General features: G+C 42.4%; 1 protein-coding gene across 5 annotated transcripts in view; it reads right to left on the bottom strand.

Moving 5' to 3' along the window:
* Positions 1-13,687, bottom strand: part of LOC109863718 (transcription factor cwo) — a 42,720-nt gene that overhangs the window by 13,352 nt on the left and 15,681 nt on the right. For all 5 annotated transcript variants that reach the window (XM_020444183.1, XM_020444185.1, XM_020444188.1 and 2 more), the window contains one exon: positions 5,471-5,600. In XM_020444183.1, coding sequence (XP_020299772.1) covers positions 5,471-5,600 — 130 coding nt within the window. The remainder of the gene's footprint in view (positions 1-5,470; positions 5,601-13,687) is intronic.

The raw sequence follows: 13,687 nt of genomic DNA, 5'->3' as shown, positions 1-13,687 counted from the left end.
TATCCACTCTCGAAAAATGATAAAACAATTCTTGCTCCACATATCGAAAAAAAAAACGTGTTTATTTCAACGATTTTATTTAATTATTTTCACATTTACTTTCTTGTTGCAAAATAACGTAATAGTTTTTTATTTATCTAATATATGTATAAAATTTTACGTATCTCCACTCGCGAGTCATTAATTTTTGCGTTTCCGCTTATCTTTCAGCGAGCGAGTAAACGGGTGACATTTACGTTAATTCTAAGTGATTAAAAACGGCTGATTAGCGTGAGGAGACGTGAGTCCTCGGCGGGCGAAAGTCAAACGATAACGGCGTGTAACACGTGCATAACCATTAAATATTAAAAAAAAAGAGAGAGAGGCCGAGACCGAGACAGATAAAACCGAGAAAAAAAACAACGGCGCGCGATAAGTGCGTATCGCGCGGCACGCGTTGAGTCACGCGGTAATTCCGTTCGCTCGATGGCACGTGAAACGCGGCCTTTATGAGAAAATACGATCTTATTACGGGTAATTACGCGAAATCGGAAACTGCACACGAACACCTTCGAGCGAGCACCTTCGGCGCGCGGTAAATTCGTCGCGCGAAACCGCGCGTCGCATTTTTTTTCTTTTATTTTTACCTTACCAAGCGAACGTTTTCCGCTCGCAATTACAGCCGATTGATTGCAGCGATCATATACATATTGTCCCGTGTAATTTCTTATATTGCAAATGAAGATAATTCGTTATCGCGTTTCCGCTCTGTCAAATGTGACCGCTTTGTGTCGAACGAAACGTAGAAAACAAAATTTGCATAACTTTTTTTTCTCATCTCGGCTGCGTGTACCCAAGTTAGTTTACTCGATGACGCTCTCGAAATCTTATCTGTCTCGCGTTATCGCGAATAACAATTACGCGAGATTAGAAAGTGCATACAAAACAGCGCGTGCAAAACAACAAACATTTATTGCCAAATTAACAAAACACGTTTTTCATTTTTGTATCCATTTAGACAAGAAGCACAGATACGACGCGTGTATATAATTTTCGATCCGTTTCTCGCTCGCTTTACGGGAGAGTAAATCTGATTTTCGAGATGTATATCGTCGTTGCGCGCGCGCGAAGGCAAATCTCTCTTGGCAAAAAACGAATCTCTCGATATAGCCTCATAATTAAATGCGGCCCGCGCGACGAATTTAACTTGGAAGACCTAACTGTTACGGCAAACGTGTGCGCACGTATTCTAATTCTGGCACGTTTGCCATTTGGATCAACGACTCCGCCGCCGCTTTCAACGATGGCCGCTGCCGCAGCGGTGGAAAGCAATTCGCGATTAGGGGCGACGTGTTTATTGCTCGTTGCAAGAACCTTAATTCCTAAGGTCGGACACATTTCGGAAAACGCGGCGCTAGTGAAGAGAATATTTCAAGTGAGATATTAAAATGTTGTATTATATAAATAAATTTACCTTTCAAATTTTTTTTTTTTTTTATTGCATTTTTCTCATCTGAAATGTTTACCGCGAGAGAGCTTCGCGTGGAATTCGAAAATAGAATCTCGAAACTCTCCGGGAGATGCAACATCGTGCTCGTTGAATGAGATGAGCGCCTACGGGCGTTTTCTTGCATGTGACGTTGTTGCAAGGCATTATTTGGGTCGCGTGCAATCGTCGCCGTTCGATCGTTTTCCACGAGGAGTTTTCTGGTCACGTCACTCGTTTCCATGAGCGTCATCGCCGCACGGACGCCGCACCGACTATATATTACATTTCAGGAGAATAAATGGAGAAATGAGCAGTTAAACTCCTACGAGGCGAAGAATCGGAACGAGAAGGAATAAATAATGCTATTCTTTTTTTTTCAGATAAATGCGCGAGTATGTAATTTTTTGTTTTTTTTTCTTATTGAGGAAATGAGAAGAGAATAGCAAGGTTTTTCTAACAAGAGATTTTTCTAGCGTCTTTTTTTGCCTTCCGATGATAAATACTTCGATTATTAGCAACTGTCCACGATTGCACGATTGAATATTCAAAGCAGAAGTTAATTATATAATTAAATTTTTAAATTGAAACGTAATTAAAAACCTTGAAAAATTTCTCGTAATTAACGTTCTATATTTAAGACTTACAAACACAGTCGCATCATAAAATTATAAATGTAGACCGAGAATGTGTTATCGATGTTCCTCATTATTTCTACTTTTATCTCTTCCAACTTGACTTCGTCGTCAACGACTTGTCATTTTTTTGTCTCTTGTGAGCTATCTGCGTGTAACAGGTGTGCGCGCGTGTGGTTTTTTTCAAAGAATACTCTTCCACATTTTCCGGACATCCCCCCGCGGACGTCAGCTCGCGACGGTGTCTCTTGCGAGCATAGTGGGGCGCTTATCAGTCAGCTGGAGCCGCCTTTCGAAACTCATCGCCGTGCGAAGCGGTGCGCGCTCGGCTCGACGGTTCCAGAAAGCGATGACGAGAAGCGCGTGACTCGAATTATCTCGCCCGCCACGTGCAGATCGCGGCAAACGGAGACACGAAAAGAGACGGAAAGAGAGACAGAGATACTCAGGTAAAACGACCGAGAATTGTCTGGGGGCTTTCATAATGCCGACGCCGGAATTCGCGACATCCTTAAACAACAGAGAACGCGCGCACTTATCTCCCTCCCGAAACTCAACGCGAAATATAATAAGAAATGTATGTGTGCGCACACGTACACATGTAAGAGAGTGTAACCGATTCGAATTTGCTCGGTTCTATTCATTAAAGCGCAAACAGTCGCTATTTATCTCGTAAACGGCCGCGGGAAAACATGGAAAACATTCGCGATCAAAACCGGCTCGAGAGATCGGCCTGGAAAATAAGAACGTTTTCCTCTCTCGTTTCCGACAAGAAGTGAAATTCCTTCACGTTCTCATGTGAAACGAACACGTGTGCACACGGGGTTCTCTGATTCACAGCCGTGACCGAGAAACAAGACCGAGGACGGGTATTCCCGTGGATGAGTCGTTACAAACTCCGAGAGAACACTCTCGTAGGTCCACTTCGGGAAGACGCACGTACGTACGTACGGGCACGTAAAGCCGGTCTCAACACACGTGAAAAAAATTTGAGGTCAAACGTAAGGACGCGCGTGTGTGTGTGTGTACACGAAACTCGTTTTCCCTCTCCTCTTTCCTCGCGCCGATGAAAACTCGCAACGCGACGACACGTTTCAAACTTCGTGCTTCTTCTTTATGTAACTCGTTGTCGCGAATTAGGCGCGCTGTGTGTTAAACACACATAGACGCGATTAACTTTTTGTAATTCCGTCGATACGTGCGAGTTTGCATGTATACACATGATAAACGGCCCGAGTGAGATACGACGCGAGTTACGCAAGTCTCGGGAGACTCGCATCGCGGGTGTTGCGTAAACGCGAGTAAAAACGTGACGATTTTTTTTTTGTTTGCCTGCGTCTTTCTTCTTTGATTAACGCAATTGCACACAGGCGTCACTTCTGTTAAGAAAAAAAAAATGTTCTCGCCTACAGCTCGAAGATCGATGAAATTCTCCAGAGGCCTGAACTTACTGCGATAAATTACCTGAAAGTTTTGTTCGTTTTAAAAAAAAATTTCTCAACACGTGTTCGACTTTTGACTCTTCGAGAAAACGTTTCACGAGTCGTTGAACAAAAGAACAATCCATGTAAATCGCGCTCCGTTTGCAAATCGATTTTATTACTCCCGGAACGCACACTTTCTCCCAACCGTCGTGAGTTGCAGGATAATACGTCAAGAACGAGACGGACATTCCTTTCTAATTCACACTCGTCGCGTAATCGTCGCAGCATCTCAGAAGACCCTAGTCACGCTTCCGAGTCTCCGCTTCCTGAAAGTCTCTCTGTCTCTCTCTCTAGAGTTCGGTAAGAGGCCGATTGCGACACGAAAGAAACGGGAGAAATTTTTCCCCGACGAATTCTCAAAAGATCACGCGACGAGAGACATCCGTTCGATGATTAATTGCGTCTCTTTGCAATAAAAAGAATCGACATTTCGATTCGTCATTTGCTTTCGATAGTTTCCAAGTTTGGTTTTTTTTTTTTTTTTTTTTATATGACGATTTATCACGCGATGACAAAACCTTATCGCGAAATTTATTTTGTAACATGTTTGTGCAAGATTTTGACGCGCGCGCGAATTGAAAAAAACTTTCCCTCCGTGTGTTCTGAAACACCGCGTGCGCGTAATAATACCGTTGATATTACGCGGAACGGAAATGACATCCAGAGAGGAGCGCGCGAGAGAGGTGTGTTGCGCGCACTCCCTTTCCTCTCCCCTGCGTGAATACATTTAGAAACCGCGTGTTACACGGTAGACAAGTGAAACATCGCGTCAGCCATTATTCTCGGTCTTGCTTATCACTGCTATAAAAAGCGGCTGGTTATAAATATACGACGTTGATAATGCAACGTGACAGGGTCTCAACGGGACGATATCTAACTATTACGTGTTTTTCCAGATATACGTGGAATATATTGGCGGGGAAAAACCTAATTTTTGTTTTTTGTTTTGTTTTTTGTTTTACGTATATGAGCAGAAACTTCTTGAAAATTCAGACACGGAAAATGCGGGTTTTAACGCGCCGATAATTCCGTTGGATAAGAATTTAGCACAAGCTCGTTCGAAGATTTCGCGCGAAGTGCTGTGTCACAATCGTGTCGTTTTCGTGAACGTGATGTGACTACCGTGCGTCAAGTACGTCGGCGACACACGTCGTTGCGTCATTGCTGATTCGACAACACGGAAAACCTTTCTCTCCACGACAACGGCGCACTGGCCTAAATACCCGCCCGTCGATTTCTCATACATATATAATATATATTTCAATTTCGATGTCGTCTTTCCGGCCGTCGTAAAAAGAAAAACAACGCGTCGACGAAAAAAAAAACGCGAATAAGACAAACGTCAAATGATCTCAATTGAAAGCGCGAGTCAAAGTTCAAATGCTTACATAAAACATGTTCTTTCTTTCAAAATGTTCGCTCGAATCTACAGAGAAAATCTAAAAGCTGGTGTGTATAATTTTGCGGCGTAAATTTTTGTGTGTGTAAAACGAGAGAGCGAAAAAGTATCTTCTTATGAATCTTATGAATTACTTTCCGCGTGTGCAATAGTCAGATTTTTTTCTCACACTCGCGAAGCAAAACTAAATGTACTAAAATTAATTAACGATGCGCGCATTTTTGCTCGCGCCGCGATATATTCGCTTCGGATTGACTGAACCCAATTGCACTTCGCGCGCAGGTAGAAAAGAGAATATTTGTACGTACGCGTTTTCAGTTGAGCAAATATTATGACAACGCTGTTAAAAGAGAACACACACGTGAGACGCGACGCGTGTGTGTCTGTGTGTTGCTTAAATACATTTTGCCTCGATACGAAGCGGACGCGAAAGTTTTGCCTTATGGTGGAATCGAACGTGTGTGTGCAAATGAGCTTGATGACTCACCCTAGAGACCTTCTTCTTGGTATAAACCTCGTCATCTTCCGAGGCCGTAGCGAAGTTCAGATTGCCTTCGCAATATCCAGCACCGATACCCATTTGGTAAATCTCGTCCTTGCAGGATCTACCGTCCAGACTGAAAAAAAAAAGAGACGGAACACGTGATTTATTGCTTATTGGTCGAAAGAAAATAAAAAAAAAAAACGGCAACAAATAAATAACATATAAATTACAGTATATTTTAAGAAAAACTTAAAATATATTTCTGTGTCTCGATTATTTATGTGTACGTACGAGATACTTATTTATATATGTAAATAAATGTCCGTAACTAATAAATAAAATTAAATATTCTATTTGCATACGTAATTGTAGAGGAAAACCGGTTTTAACTTACCTATAAAAAAATATATATTTGATTACATATGTTTCCGATACGCTCATTGTGCGACGACGACGCTCAATCGAGAGGTTAAAAGCATCCTTAGCTTCGCTATAAGGCTTACGTAACGACCCGACACGAATATTTCAGTCAATAACCCTGCGCGCACATGTCCCTTGCCCCGTTATAGATTTTCTACCGTAAATAGAGTAAACGACGCGCGGCGCGGGAAAAGCACGAGGCTCCGAGGCGCATTATTGATAAGCCTGGCAATGTCATTGCTTATGAAACTTGCAGGCGACATGGTTTCCGCTGATGCCGTCGCGCGCCATTACTACCACACACAGAGACTCGATGAGCGGTTGTCGGCGTTCCAACGTTGAATCTTTAACGATGAGTGTCGGTTAGTTTTCGCATTCGGTGACACAGATATGTCGTAATTTCGCCGAGACAATCGGAAGGTCGCCGGCATGGTCGGTTATACGTAGTCGGAAATTCAGATTTTGTTCGACGATTTAATTCGACGTACAGCGATCGTGAGAGATAGCGATCTCTAACAAAGTCCATGTTTGTTTACGCGTACAGAGTAAAATTTTTCCTACCACGGATAATTTAAATTCGCGTCAAGGTAAATGAATTCTCTCATGTTAGTGTGTGAGTTCGTTTGAAGGAGTACAAAAACAATCGATGTCATTTCCATTCTTTATCTCTTGGCTGTGACAATACCGAGTAATTACCGAGTATAATAACTCGATGAATGTTTAATACAATCGCGCAAAAAACTTCTCATCAAGTCTAGTAAAATTCCGAGGCGGTAATTCGTTACGTACGCCAACGAATAAATTCTACTTTAGCGTCTAAAGAACTATCGTGTTCTGTAATTATATGTATATATGTGTGTGCGTGTGTGTGTGTTCGAGCGGAAAGATCGGAAGACAAACATCGTCCTTGCGATGAAATATTGATAAGCATCTAGGGAACAACTTTTCTAATTTTCACGCTATTTCGAGAGATCGCAAATTTGCGCGACTCTCCTCGCGATACTTTATTTATGGCGTAATGAAGTTATTAGTTTGTTTACCGAAAGAACGTTCGCGCAAGGCAAACGAGAGTTCAGGGTTAAAGTTATCGATAATCATCACGAGAACGTTCTTCACGCGGGGAAATAAAATAAGGTCGAAAGTCTCTTCTGAGAACAAATTTCGTCGTGTGGTTAACGACGTGTGGAAAACAACGACGTTCTTTGCGAATAAGCGATGATAATGAATTCCAAGATAAAAACGTCTCACAATACTTTCACTTACAGTCTGTCTGTCGTGCGTATTTCAAAATAAAAGTATCGGCGGAAATCGTCAAAACGCCGGAAAAAAACCTCACGGTTCAACGAAAACGAAGACGTTGCAAACGATATAGACGGCGCGATATGACTCCGTGAAGAAAAGAATGATGACATTTTAAAAAAAACGTGAGCTTCGTGCACGTGAAGTGCATCGAAGCCGTCAACAGTTTTTTTTTTTTTTTTGTTTATTGTGAAGACGCGAGAGAGACGACGGGCTCTTACATCGCCGGGACGGATTATGGGCGAGCACAGCGCGCCTCGTGTATCCAGCACGTGGTTGACATTTTCCGGCATGTGACTAAAGCTGTGTCTCTATACTGCCTCGAGAGAGAATTTCTCGTTTTTCCTCGGTCGTAACCACGTCGTAACCACGTCGTCCTCTTTCATATGCATTAACTCGCGCATCGTCACGCTCCGATTGTCCATCAGCCAACACCTGTGTGCGCACCTTGCAGCTGCGCCTTCTACGCACCCCCGTAACACGCACGCGTACGCACATATTTCGAATAAAAGTTTAAAAAAAAGTATCAAGAGATATTTTTGCATTGAAAAAATTTTTTAATATTAATTCTCTCTATTGTGACGGTCCGTCAAATTTTCATGAACAATTTTTTTGAATTGTTTTTATTTTTTATATACGTATGTACGAAACAAATTGTTTCGTTGCAGCGTACGTATTTGGCAAAAACCATAAATTAAACTGAACTTTGTGAAAATTTAAGCAAATTTAATTATTTCATTGATGACGTACGTGAGCGGAACAACGCGAGATAAATTGGTCTCTGCAAAAACAATGTGCATAATTGCGTTTACAAAAAAAACACGCTCGTTCCTAGTTGAGCGCATGTTTTATACGCGGTAGCGGAATGAAACATCGCGATTTCATAACGAGAGACACAGTGTTACTCCATTAATGGCGCGACCAGCAATTACACGAGGCCATCCATCGTCAGGGAGAATATCCGGAATTTTCTGATCGCGCGCGTGACAAACGGCGTCGTCCTCTCGTCGTTGGTGATGACGTAACAGCAACGTTGATGTTGCACGTAGGGATGACTTCGATCCAGAGATCGCCCTTGTGTATACAGCTGCCCACGGCTGCTCTTCTCTCTCCACATATAGTGTCGTTTATGATTTTCTCCGTTTCACCTTCGACCTTTTCCGTGTTTGCGGATTTTTGTCCTTCTCTCTTTTCGAAGATGCGAGAAAAAGTCAAGAGTATATATCTCTTAATTGAGTATAAAATTTACATATAGAAAAAATATGAATAGATTTGTGTGAATTTTGATATCTTGATACACGCTGCGTCGCCTGTTTAAATATACAACGCTTGTCTGAGATTCACAATGGTTTCTCGAAAAGTCGCAGTTTTTGGTCTTCAATCATCCTGCGGACGAAGCGTATAGCCCGCGGACGAAACCGCAAATTGTTTAGCTCTTATAACGTCAGTCTCTTTGCCGGACAGTTCGTATAAATTTTGTTTCATCCTCTTTTGCGACTTTTAGCGCTGTCAGATATTATTTATTACGAGCTCTTGTCTAGTTTCGAGAGATCGGGTTTAGAATATACAGTTCCTTAAATGTCAGCACAACGAATGTCCATATTCCGGATGAATAAAATGTATAGCTCGAGTGACGTTCGTTCTTTTTTTTCTTTCAAAAAATCGTGTTTATCTCACTCCGTTTTGACGACGTTGTCTCGTTGTGTGTTCTGGACTTTGTCGCTCGATTTAAAAACAAATTTTTGTCAAAACAAAATGATTTATTCATTAAAGTGTATAAATTGTGGTGACCTTTTTATAATTTTTTTTTTTTTGTTTTTCTTTTCTTTATGAATTCCATTCGATAACTTGATAATACACAGCAAACACACAGTTTTGACGAGTTCAAAACTGTGCGCTGATATTCGAAATTTCGAGAAGAATCGAAACGTGTTCATACCTTCGGGCTGCGCAAACCATGATCCGCGATTTCGATCGGGCGTGCGCGAGAGATTCGATTCGTGCACATGCGAGAAGAGAGAAGCTGTGCTCTCGATCGAGATCCACGCAAAGCGTCCTTCATCGACCTTACAGCCCACCATGTCGCGCGTGCGTTCACTTTCACGTTCGACTGCGCGGGCGCACGTGCGTGCGAGGCGATTCACTTGGCTGGTGATCCGAGATCTCGTGGGCAGTCGATCGATTGCGATAACTCGACAATCGACAATCTGAATAACTCGCAATAGATCGTACGTATTTCTGAAGAGAGAGACAGTTTTCTCTTTCTTTTTTTTTAAATAAAATATTACAAATCACGAAATAGACGCGCGTGTCTTTTTTGAGATTTCACAATTCTCTTATTGACTCACGTCACAAATTCAGGACTGAGCGAGATGCGCGTTCGAACTTCCGATTTCGCGACTTACGTCAAAAGTCACTGACGTCAGACATCGTGACGTCACCGACTTTTAACGTCAAAACGAGAAGAGCACGCGCATGATTCCCGCAACTGTGGTTGTTTCGTAGGAAACGACGCGCATCGCGCGGCCACAAAAAATCCCGGAAATGTTGACTAGAACATCATGTACAGAAACCAGCCAAAGGATGTATTTTTAGATAGAATAATAAACCGTTATCTCTCTTTCTCGCGAAGAAAAGGCGTCGTGTTTGACGTCTCAAACACAACAACAAGCTAATTAAATCGACGACGATATTGCCGGAAATTCAAATTCCCGAGGAAAAAAGATAAAAATGTCGCTCAATTGAATTTGCAGAGCGAATTTCCGAGAAATTGTAGCGGTTCCCGAGATTAATAGGTCTAGGTTTCTCTTCGAAGAGGGGAAACGCGAGGTGTCCCGCAGCGCGCGACTCACCAAAGTCGGACAAAGATCGAGATCCCGCGCGTCCTTCGGCGACGACCTTTTTGCACACACGCGATAACCGCGTCAGGCATCGACGACGCGTCGCCGCCATTCACTTTCACATTGTTGTTGCGTCGCGCGCGCGCGCGCGCAACACACTCGTGTGCACTCACCGAGAGTGCGTAGGTAGTTATGCAGGTACGGATATATAGACAGACATGCTCCCTTACCCGTGCGCGCATACCTACGCATAAACAAACGCATGGCGATAATAAAATGCAGGAATGCGTCTGGCCATTGTCGTGCCGCGTTAATCGTCGTGTCGCTCGTTATTGTCGTGCGTTTATCATTTTAATAGCACGCATTCTTTTTACTTTGCGCTCTCTCGCTCCTTTTCTCTCTTTCTCTCTCTCTCTCTCTCTTGCTCGCTCACTCGTGTTAACAGTTTATCATTCCGGTTCGTTAACTATGCGATTATGCGCGGTGCGTTGCGCTACTTGAGTTGCACCTGACGAACACGGGATAATTCACGATGTGCTCTTGCAAAACTTCGCGATTTCACGATCGGAAAACTGCTTGCATTCTCGATGCCTCGCGCGCGAAAGAAATAATTACGGTTGGCGAAAATAACTAAATAAATATGCACGACAAAAACAGTATATGCAAAAACAGTTTATATCTTATGTTGTCTGAAATGTTTTCAAAACAACTTTACAAAAACTAAATTAATTAGTTTTTAAACTATTCGGAACTCAAGATGCAATATTTTAATTAATTATTGACCGTGTGTTTTTACTTTCTTTCCCGATACCGATCGACATAATAGACAGTTTGTCAATTTTCCGATAACGATAATGTAACGATGGAGTAGCGTCAATGGTCGTCGTTCGCGACACGTGAACAACGAGAACGCTGAGCGTGTAAAACGCGCGTCGTAAACGCCTGGTCAAACGTCGTCGTCTCCGATACGAACGATCCTTTTTATCCGGTACAAACCGTCATGTGCGCGAACCGCGCACAAGTCCGTTCGATCGATTGCACCACATGTTACACACCGTCATCCAGCGTCGCGTATATGTTTGCGAGTGGAAAGTGACGATGCGTAAACACGCGCCGCGTGCATGCACACGTGCAGCGGAAGGAAGGACGTGTGCTTGTCACTCTCGTCGCTTTGCATCTGATTATTAAGTGCTGCAAATAAGTTGGCTCGCCAACAACCGCACTCAGTTTCGCATATCACGAGCCGAGAATAGCGGAGAAAATCCACATCAGCGTGTACTTTTTCCAATTTAAATTTTTGTACCTGTAAAATTAAGATTTTTTGTAAAATGGTTTACACTTGAAATTAATTAAAGAGTAAAAAATAATAATTATCTTCCCGACGATTTTTAAACGTTTCCACAAAGTTACCACAAGTGGTTTTCGCTTGTGTGTCTAGACATCGCGCACGTATAAATCGTATGTGTATGTGTTGAGGCAGACTAAACCGCCATAAACACAACGGCGCGATTGATGGCCTGTCTGAAAGATACCCGTGTACAACACTTCGTCTTCGATGATGCAAAGAGCGAGGATGATGATTGGGCCCCACGGGGGGTTCCCCGGACTCCGCCGATCTCGAGAGAAACCGACGACAACGCCGCTAACTTATCGCGTTTTGCAATCGGTAACGCGACGTCCTCAATGTTTAATTAGCGATTGACAGCTGTAGAACAGATGCGTCTCGATGCATCTAGTCGTCGTTGTCCGTCGTGTAATTTCTCGTGTGTTCTCGTTTTCTGAGTCGTCTTCCAAGCAAAAAAATATATGTGGAGCGATCGGTTGTGTCCTGAACTATTTTCGGCGCCGAAGGTCGTCGTCTTGAGTGTGGCCACAACCTTCGATTAACATAATTCACGAAATCTTACACGCCACGATCCGATGTCTTATCTTCAAATTTGTCGACTTTGTAAAAAAAAAAAACCGAACAGTTCGCACCGCGCGTCTTACAATAAAAATAAATGCAATTCTCGCGTATAAATGAAAATAATCCATACAAAAAAGGCGATATAAAAACAAATATATCTCCAGCCTTGATTGATCGATTCGAGTGCGAATAGAACTCTCCGATTCATTTTATTGTAAATCGTGTGGCAACTTGATAATCCGCAACCTGTTGCCAATCAATAATCGCGCGCGTGTCGCCGTATTATACTAGCTAATGATTCTCGTGTTAAATGCGGTTATTTTTGATCGCGTGCGACTAGAGTGATTTGTTGTCAATAAGATTATTGTTAAAAAAAAAGTAGAGGACATTCTTAGCTCTTTTTTTCTTCGGTTACATGCGTTTTTTCTTTTACGCGTAATTGCAAAATAACGATCCATTATGTTTCATCAGCAGACTTAAGTACTTCGAGAAACGAGAAAAAGGCAACTTATTCGCACCGGGCATCGATTAACGTGTGGCGCGTGTTCTCGCATGTGTCGGGCGTAATTCTTTCGCGTTACGCAAGCTCCCGCGTCGGGCCGAAAGTCTCCGCGAAATCACATGTACATACTTAAACTACCTACCTACCTACCTTACCTCGCCGAGAGCTGACGACGCGCGCGGAATTGCGAAAGGTCAAGGATACACGGTGACACAACAGTATTGTATATGTACACAACCCACTTTTATAATTAAATATTGAAAAGAACGTAAAAAAAAAAATATACTTCTCTCTCTCGCTCCCGAGATACATTTTCTCGATATAGATACGACGTTTTCAAAATGTTCTAAATATCCAAAACTACAAGTGCCGATTAAGCGTTCAGTAGATGTATAAAATATAAAAAAAATATAAATTTTTATTTATAAAAATTCTTGGATATATTATTCAAATATTAAAATAAAATCAAATAAAAGCTATGTACTTTTTTCCTCTAAATCTTGCGGTAAGATAAAAAATTATTTTTTGCCGTAAATTCTGACGAAAACTGACTTCATAAACATGTAAAATATCTTCTGCGAAGAGGAGGGGAAAAGAAAAATGGGTGAAAAAGGAACTAACCGCAGTCGCCGGCGTCGCGTCGCGTCGCGTATCGTTTTGCACTCCGCCGGAGTTCGCCGCCGCCGTCGCCGCCGCCGCCGTGTGTTTACTCGTATATACCGGGTCGCTCGCGTAAAAATACTAACCTACATCCCGCCGAGCGCGTGTCATGCAACGTGACTTCTGGCACGCTGCGCCGCTTCGTGCCAGTGACTGTAACGCGCCGACTGTCCCCCTCTTTCCGCAACAGAACCCGCTCGATCCGCCGCGAATCGTCGTAAAACGTCGAGAGAGCGCACGATGTTGCAGATCAAATGTTCCACTATTTGACACAGATACATGTCGTTTAAACGAGACGCATTTGAATTATGCTACTTAATATTGTAGCGCTTTAACTGTGCAAACAATTCTCTACGTTATTTACACTCAGGTTTTTTTATTGCTTTTTTTAGATACGTGATATATTAGAAAGAGAGAGAGAGAGAGTAAAATTTGATATTCATCAAATATATTACACTCTGAATTTTTACACGCGTGGAAGATTCGTTGAATTTACCTCAGACTTTTCTTGTTTTTTTTTGTTTTTAGGTCGCGAAATTTCTAGATATTCTTCGTAATTTTTAAATGTGCGCAGACAGAAATTGCGTATTCTG

Source organism: Pseudomyrmex gracilis, unplaced genomic scaffold (genome assembly GCF_002006095.1).
Source record: "Pseudomyrmex gracilis isolate BER0280 unplaced genomic scaffold, ASM200609v1 scaffold_12, whole genome shotgun sequence".
Lineage (NCBI taxonomy): Eukaryota > Metazoa > Arthropoda > Insecta > Hymenoptera > Formicidae > Pseudomyrmex > Pseudomyrmex gracilis.
The sequence above is the reverse complement of the archived record's forward strand: the minus strand, read 5'-3'. Positions and strand labels throughout refer to the sequence as shown.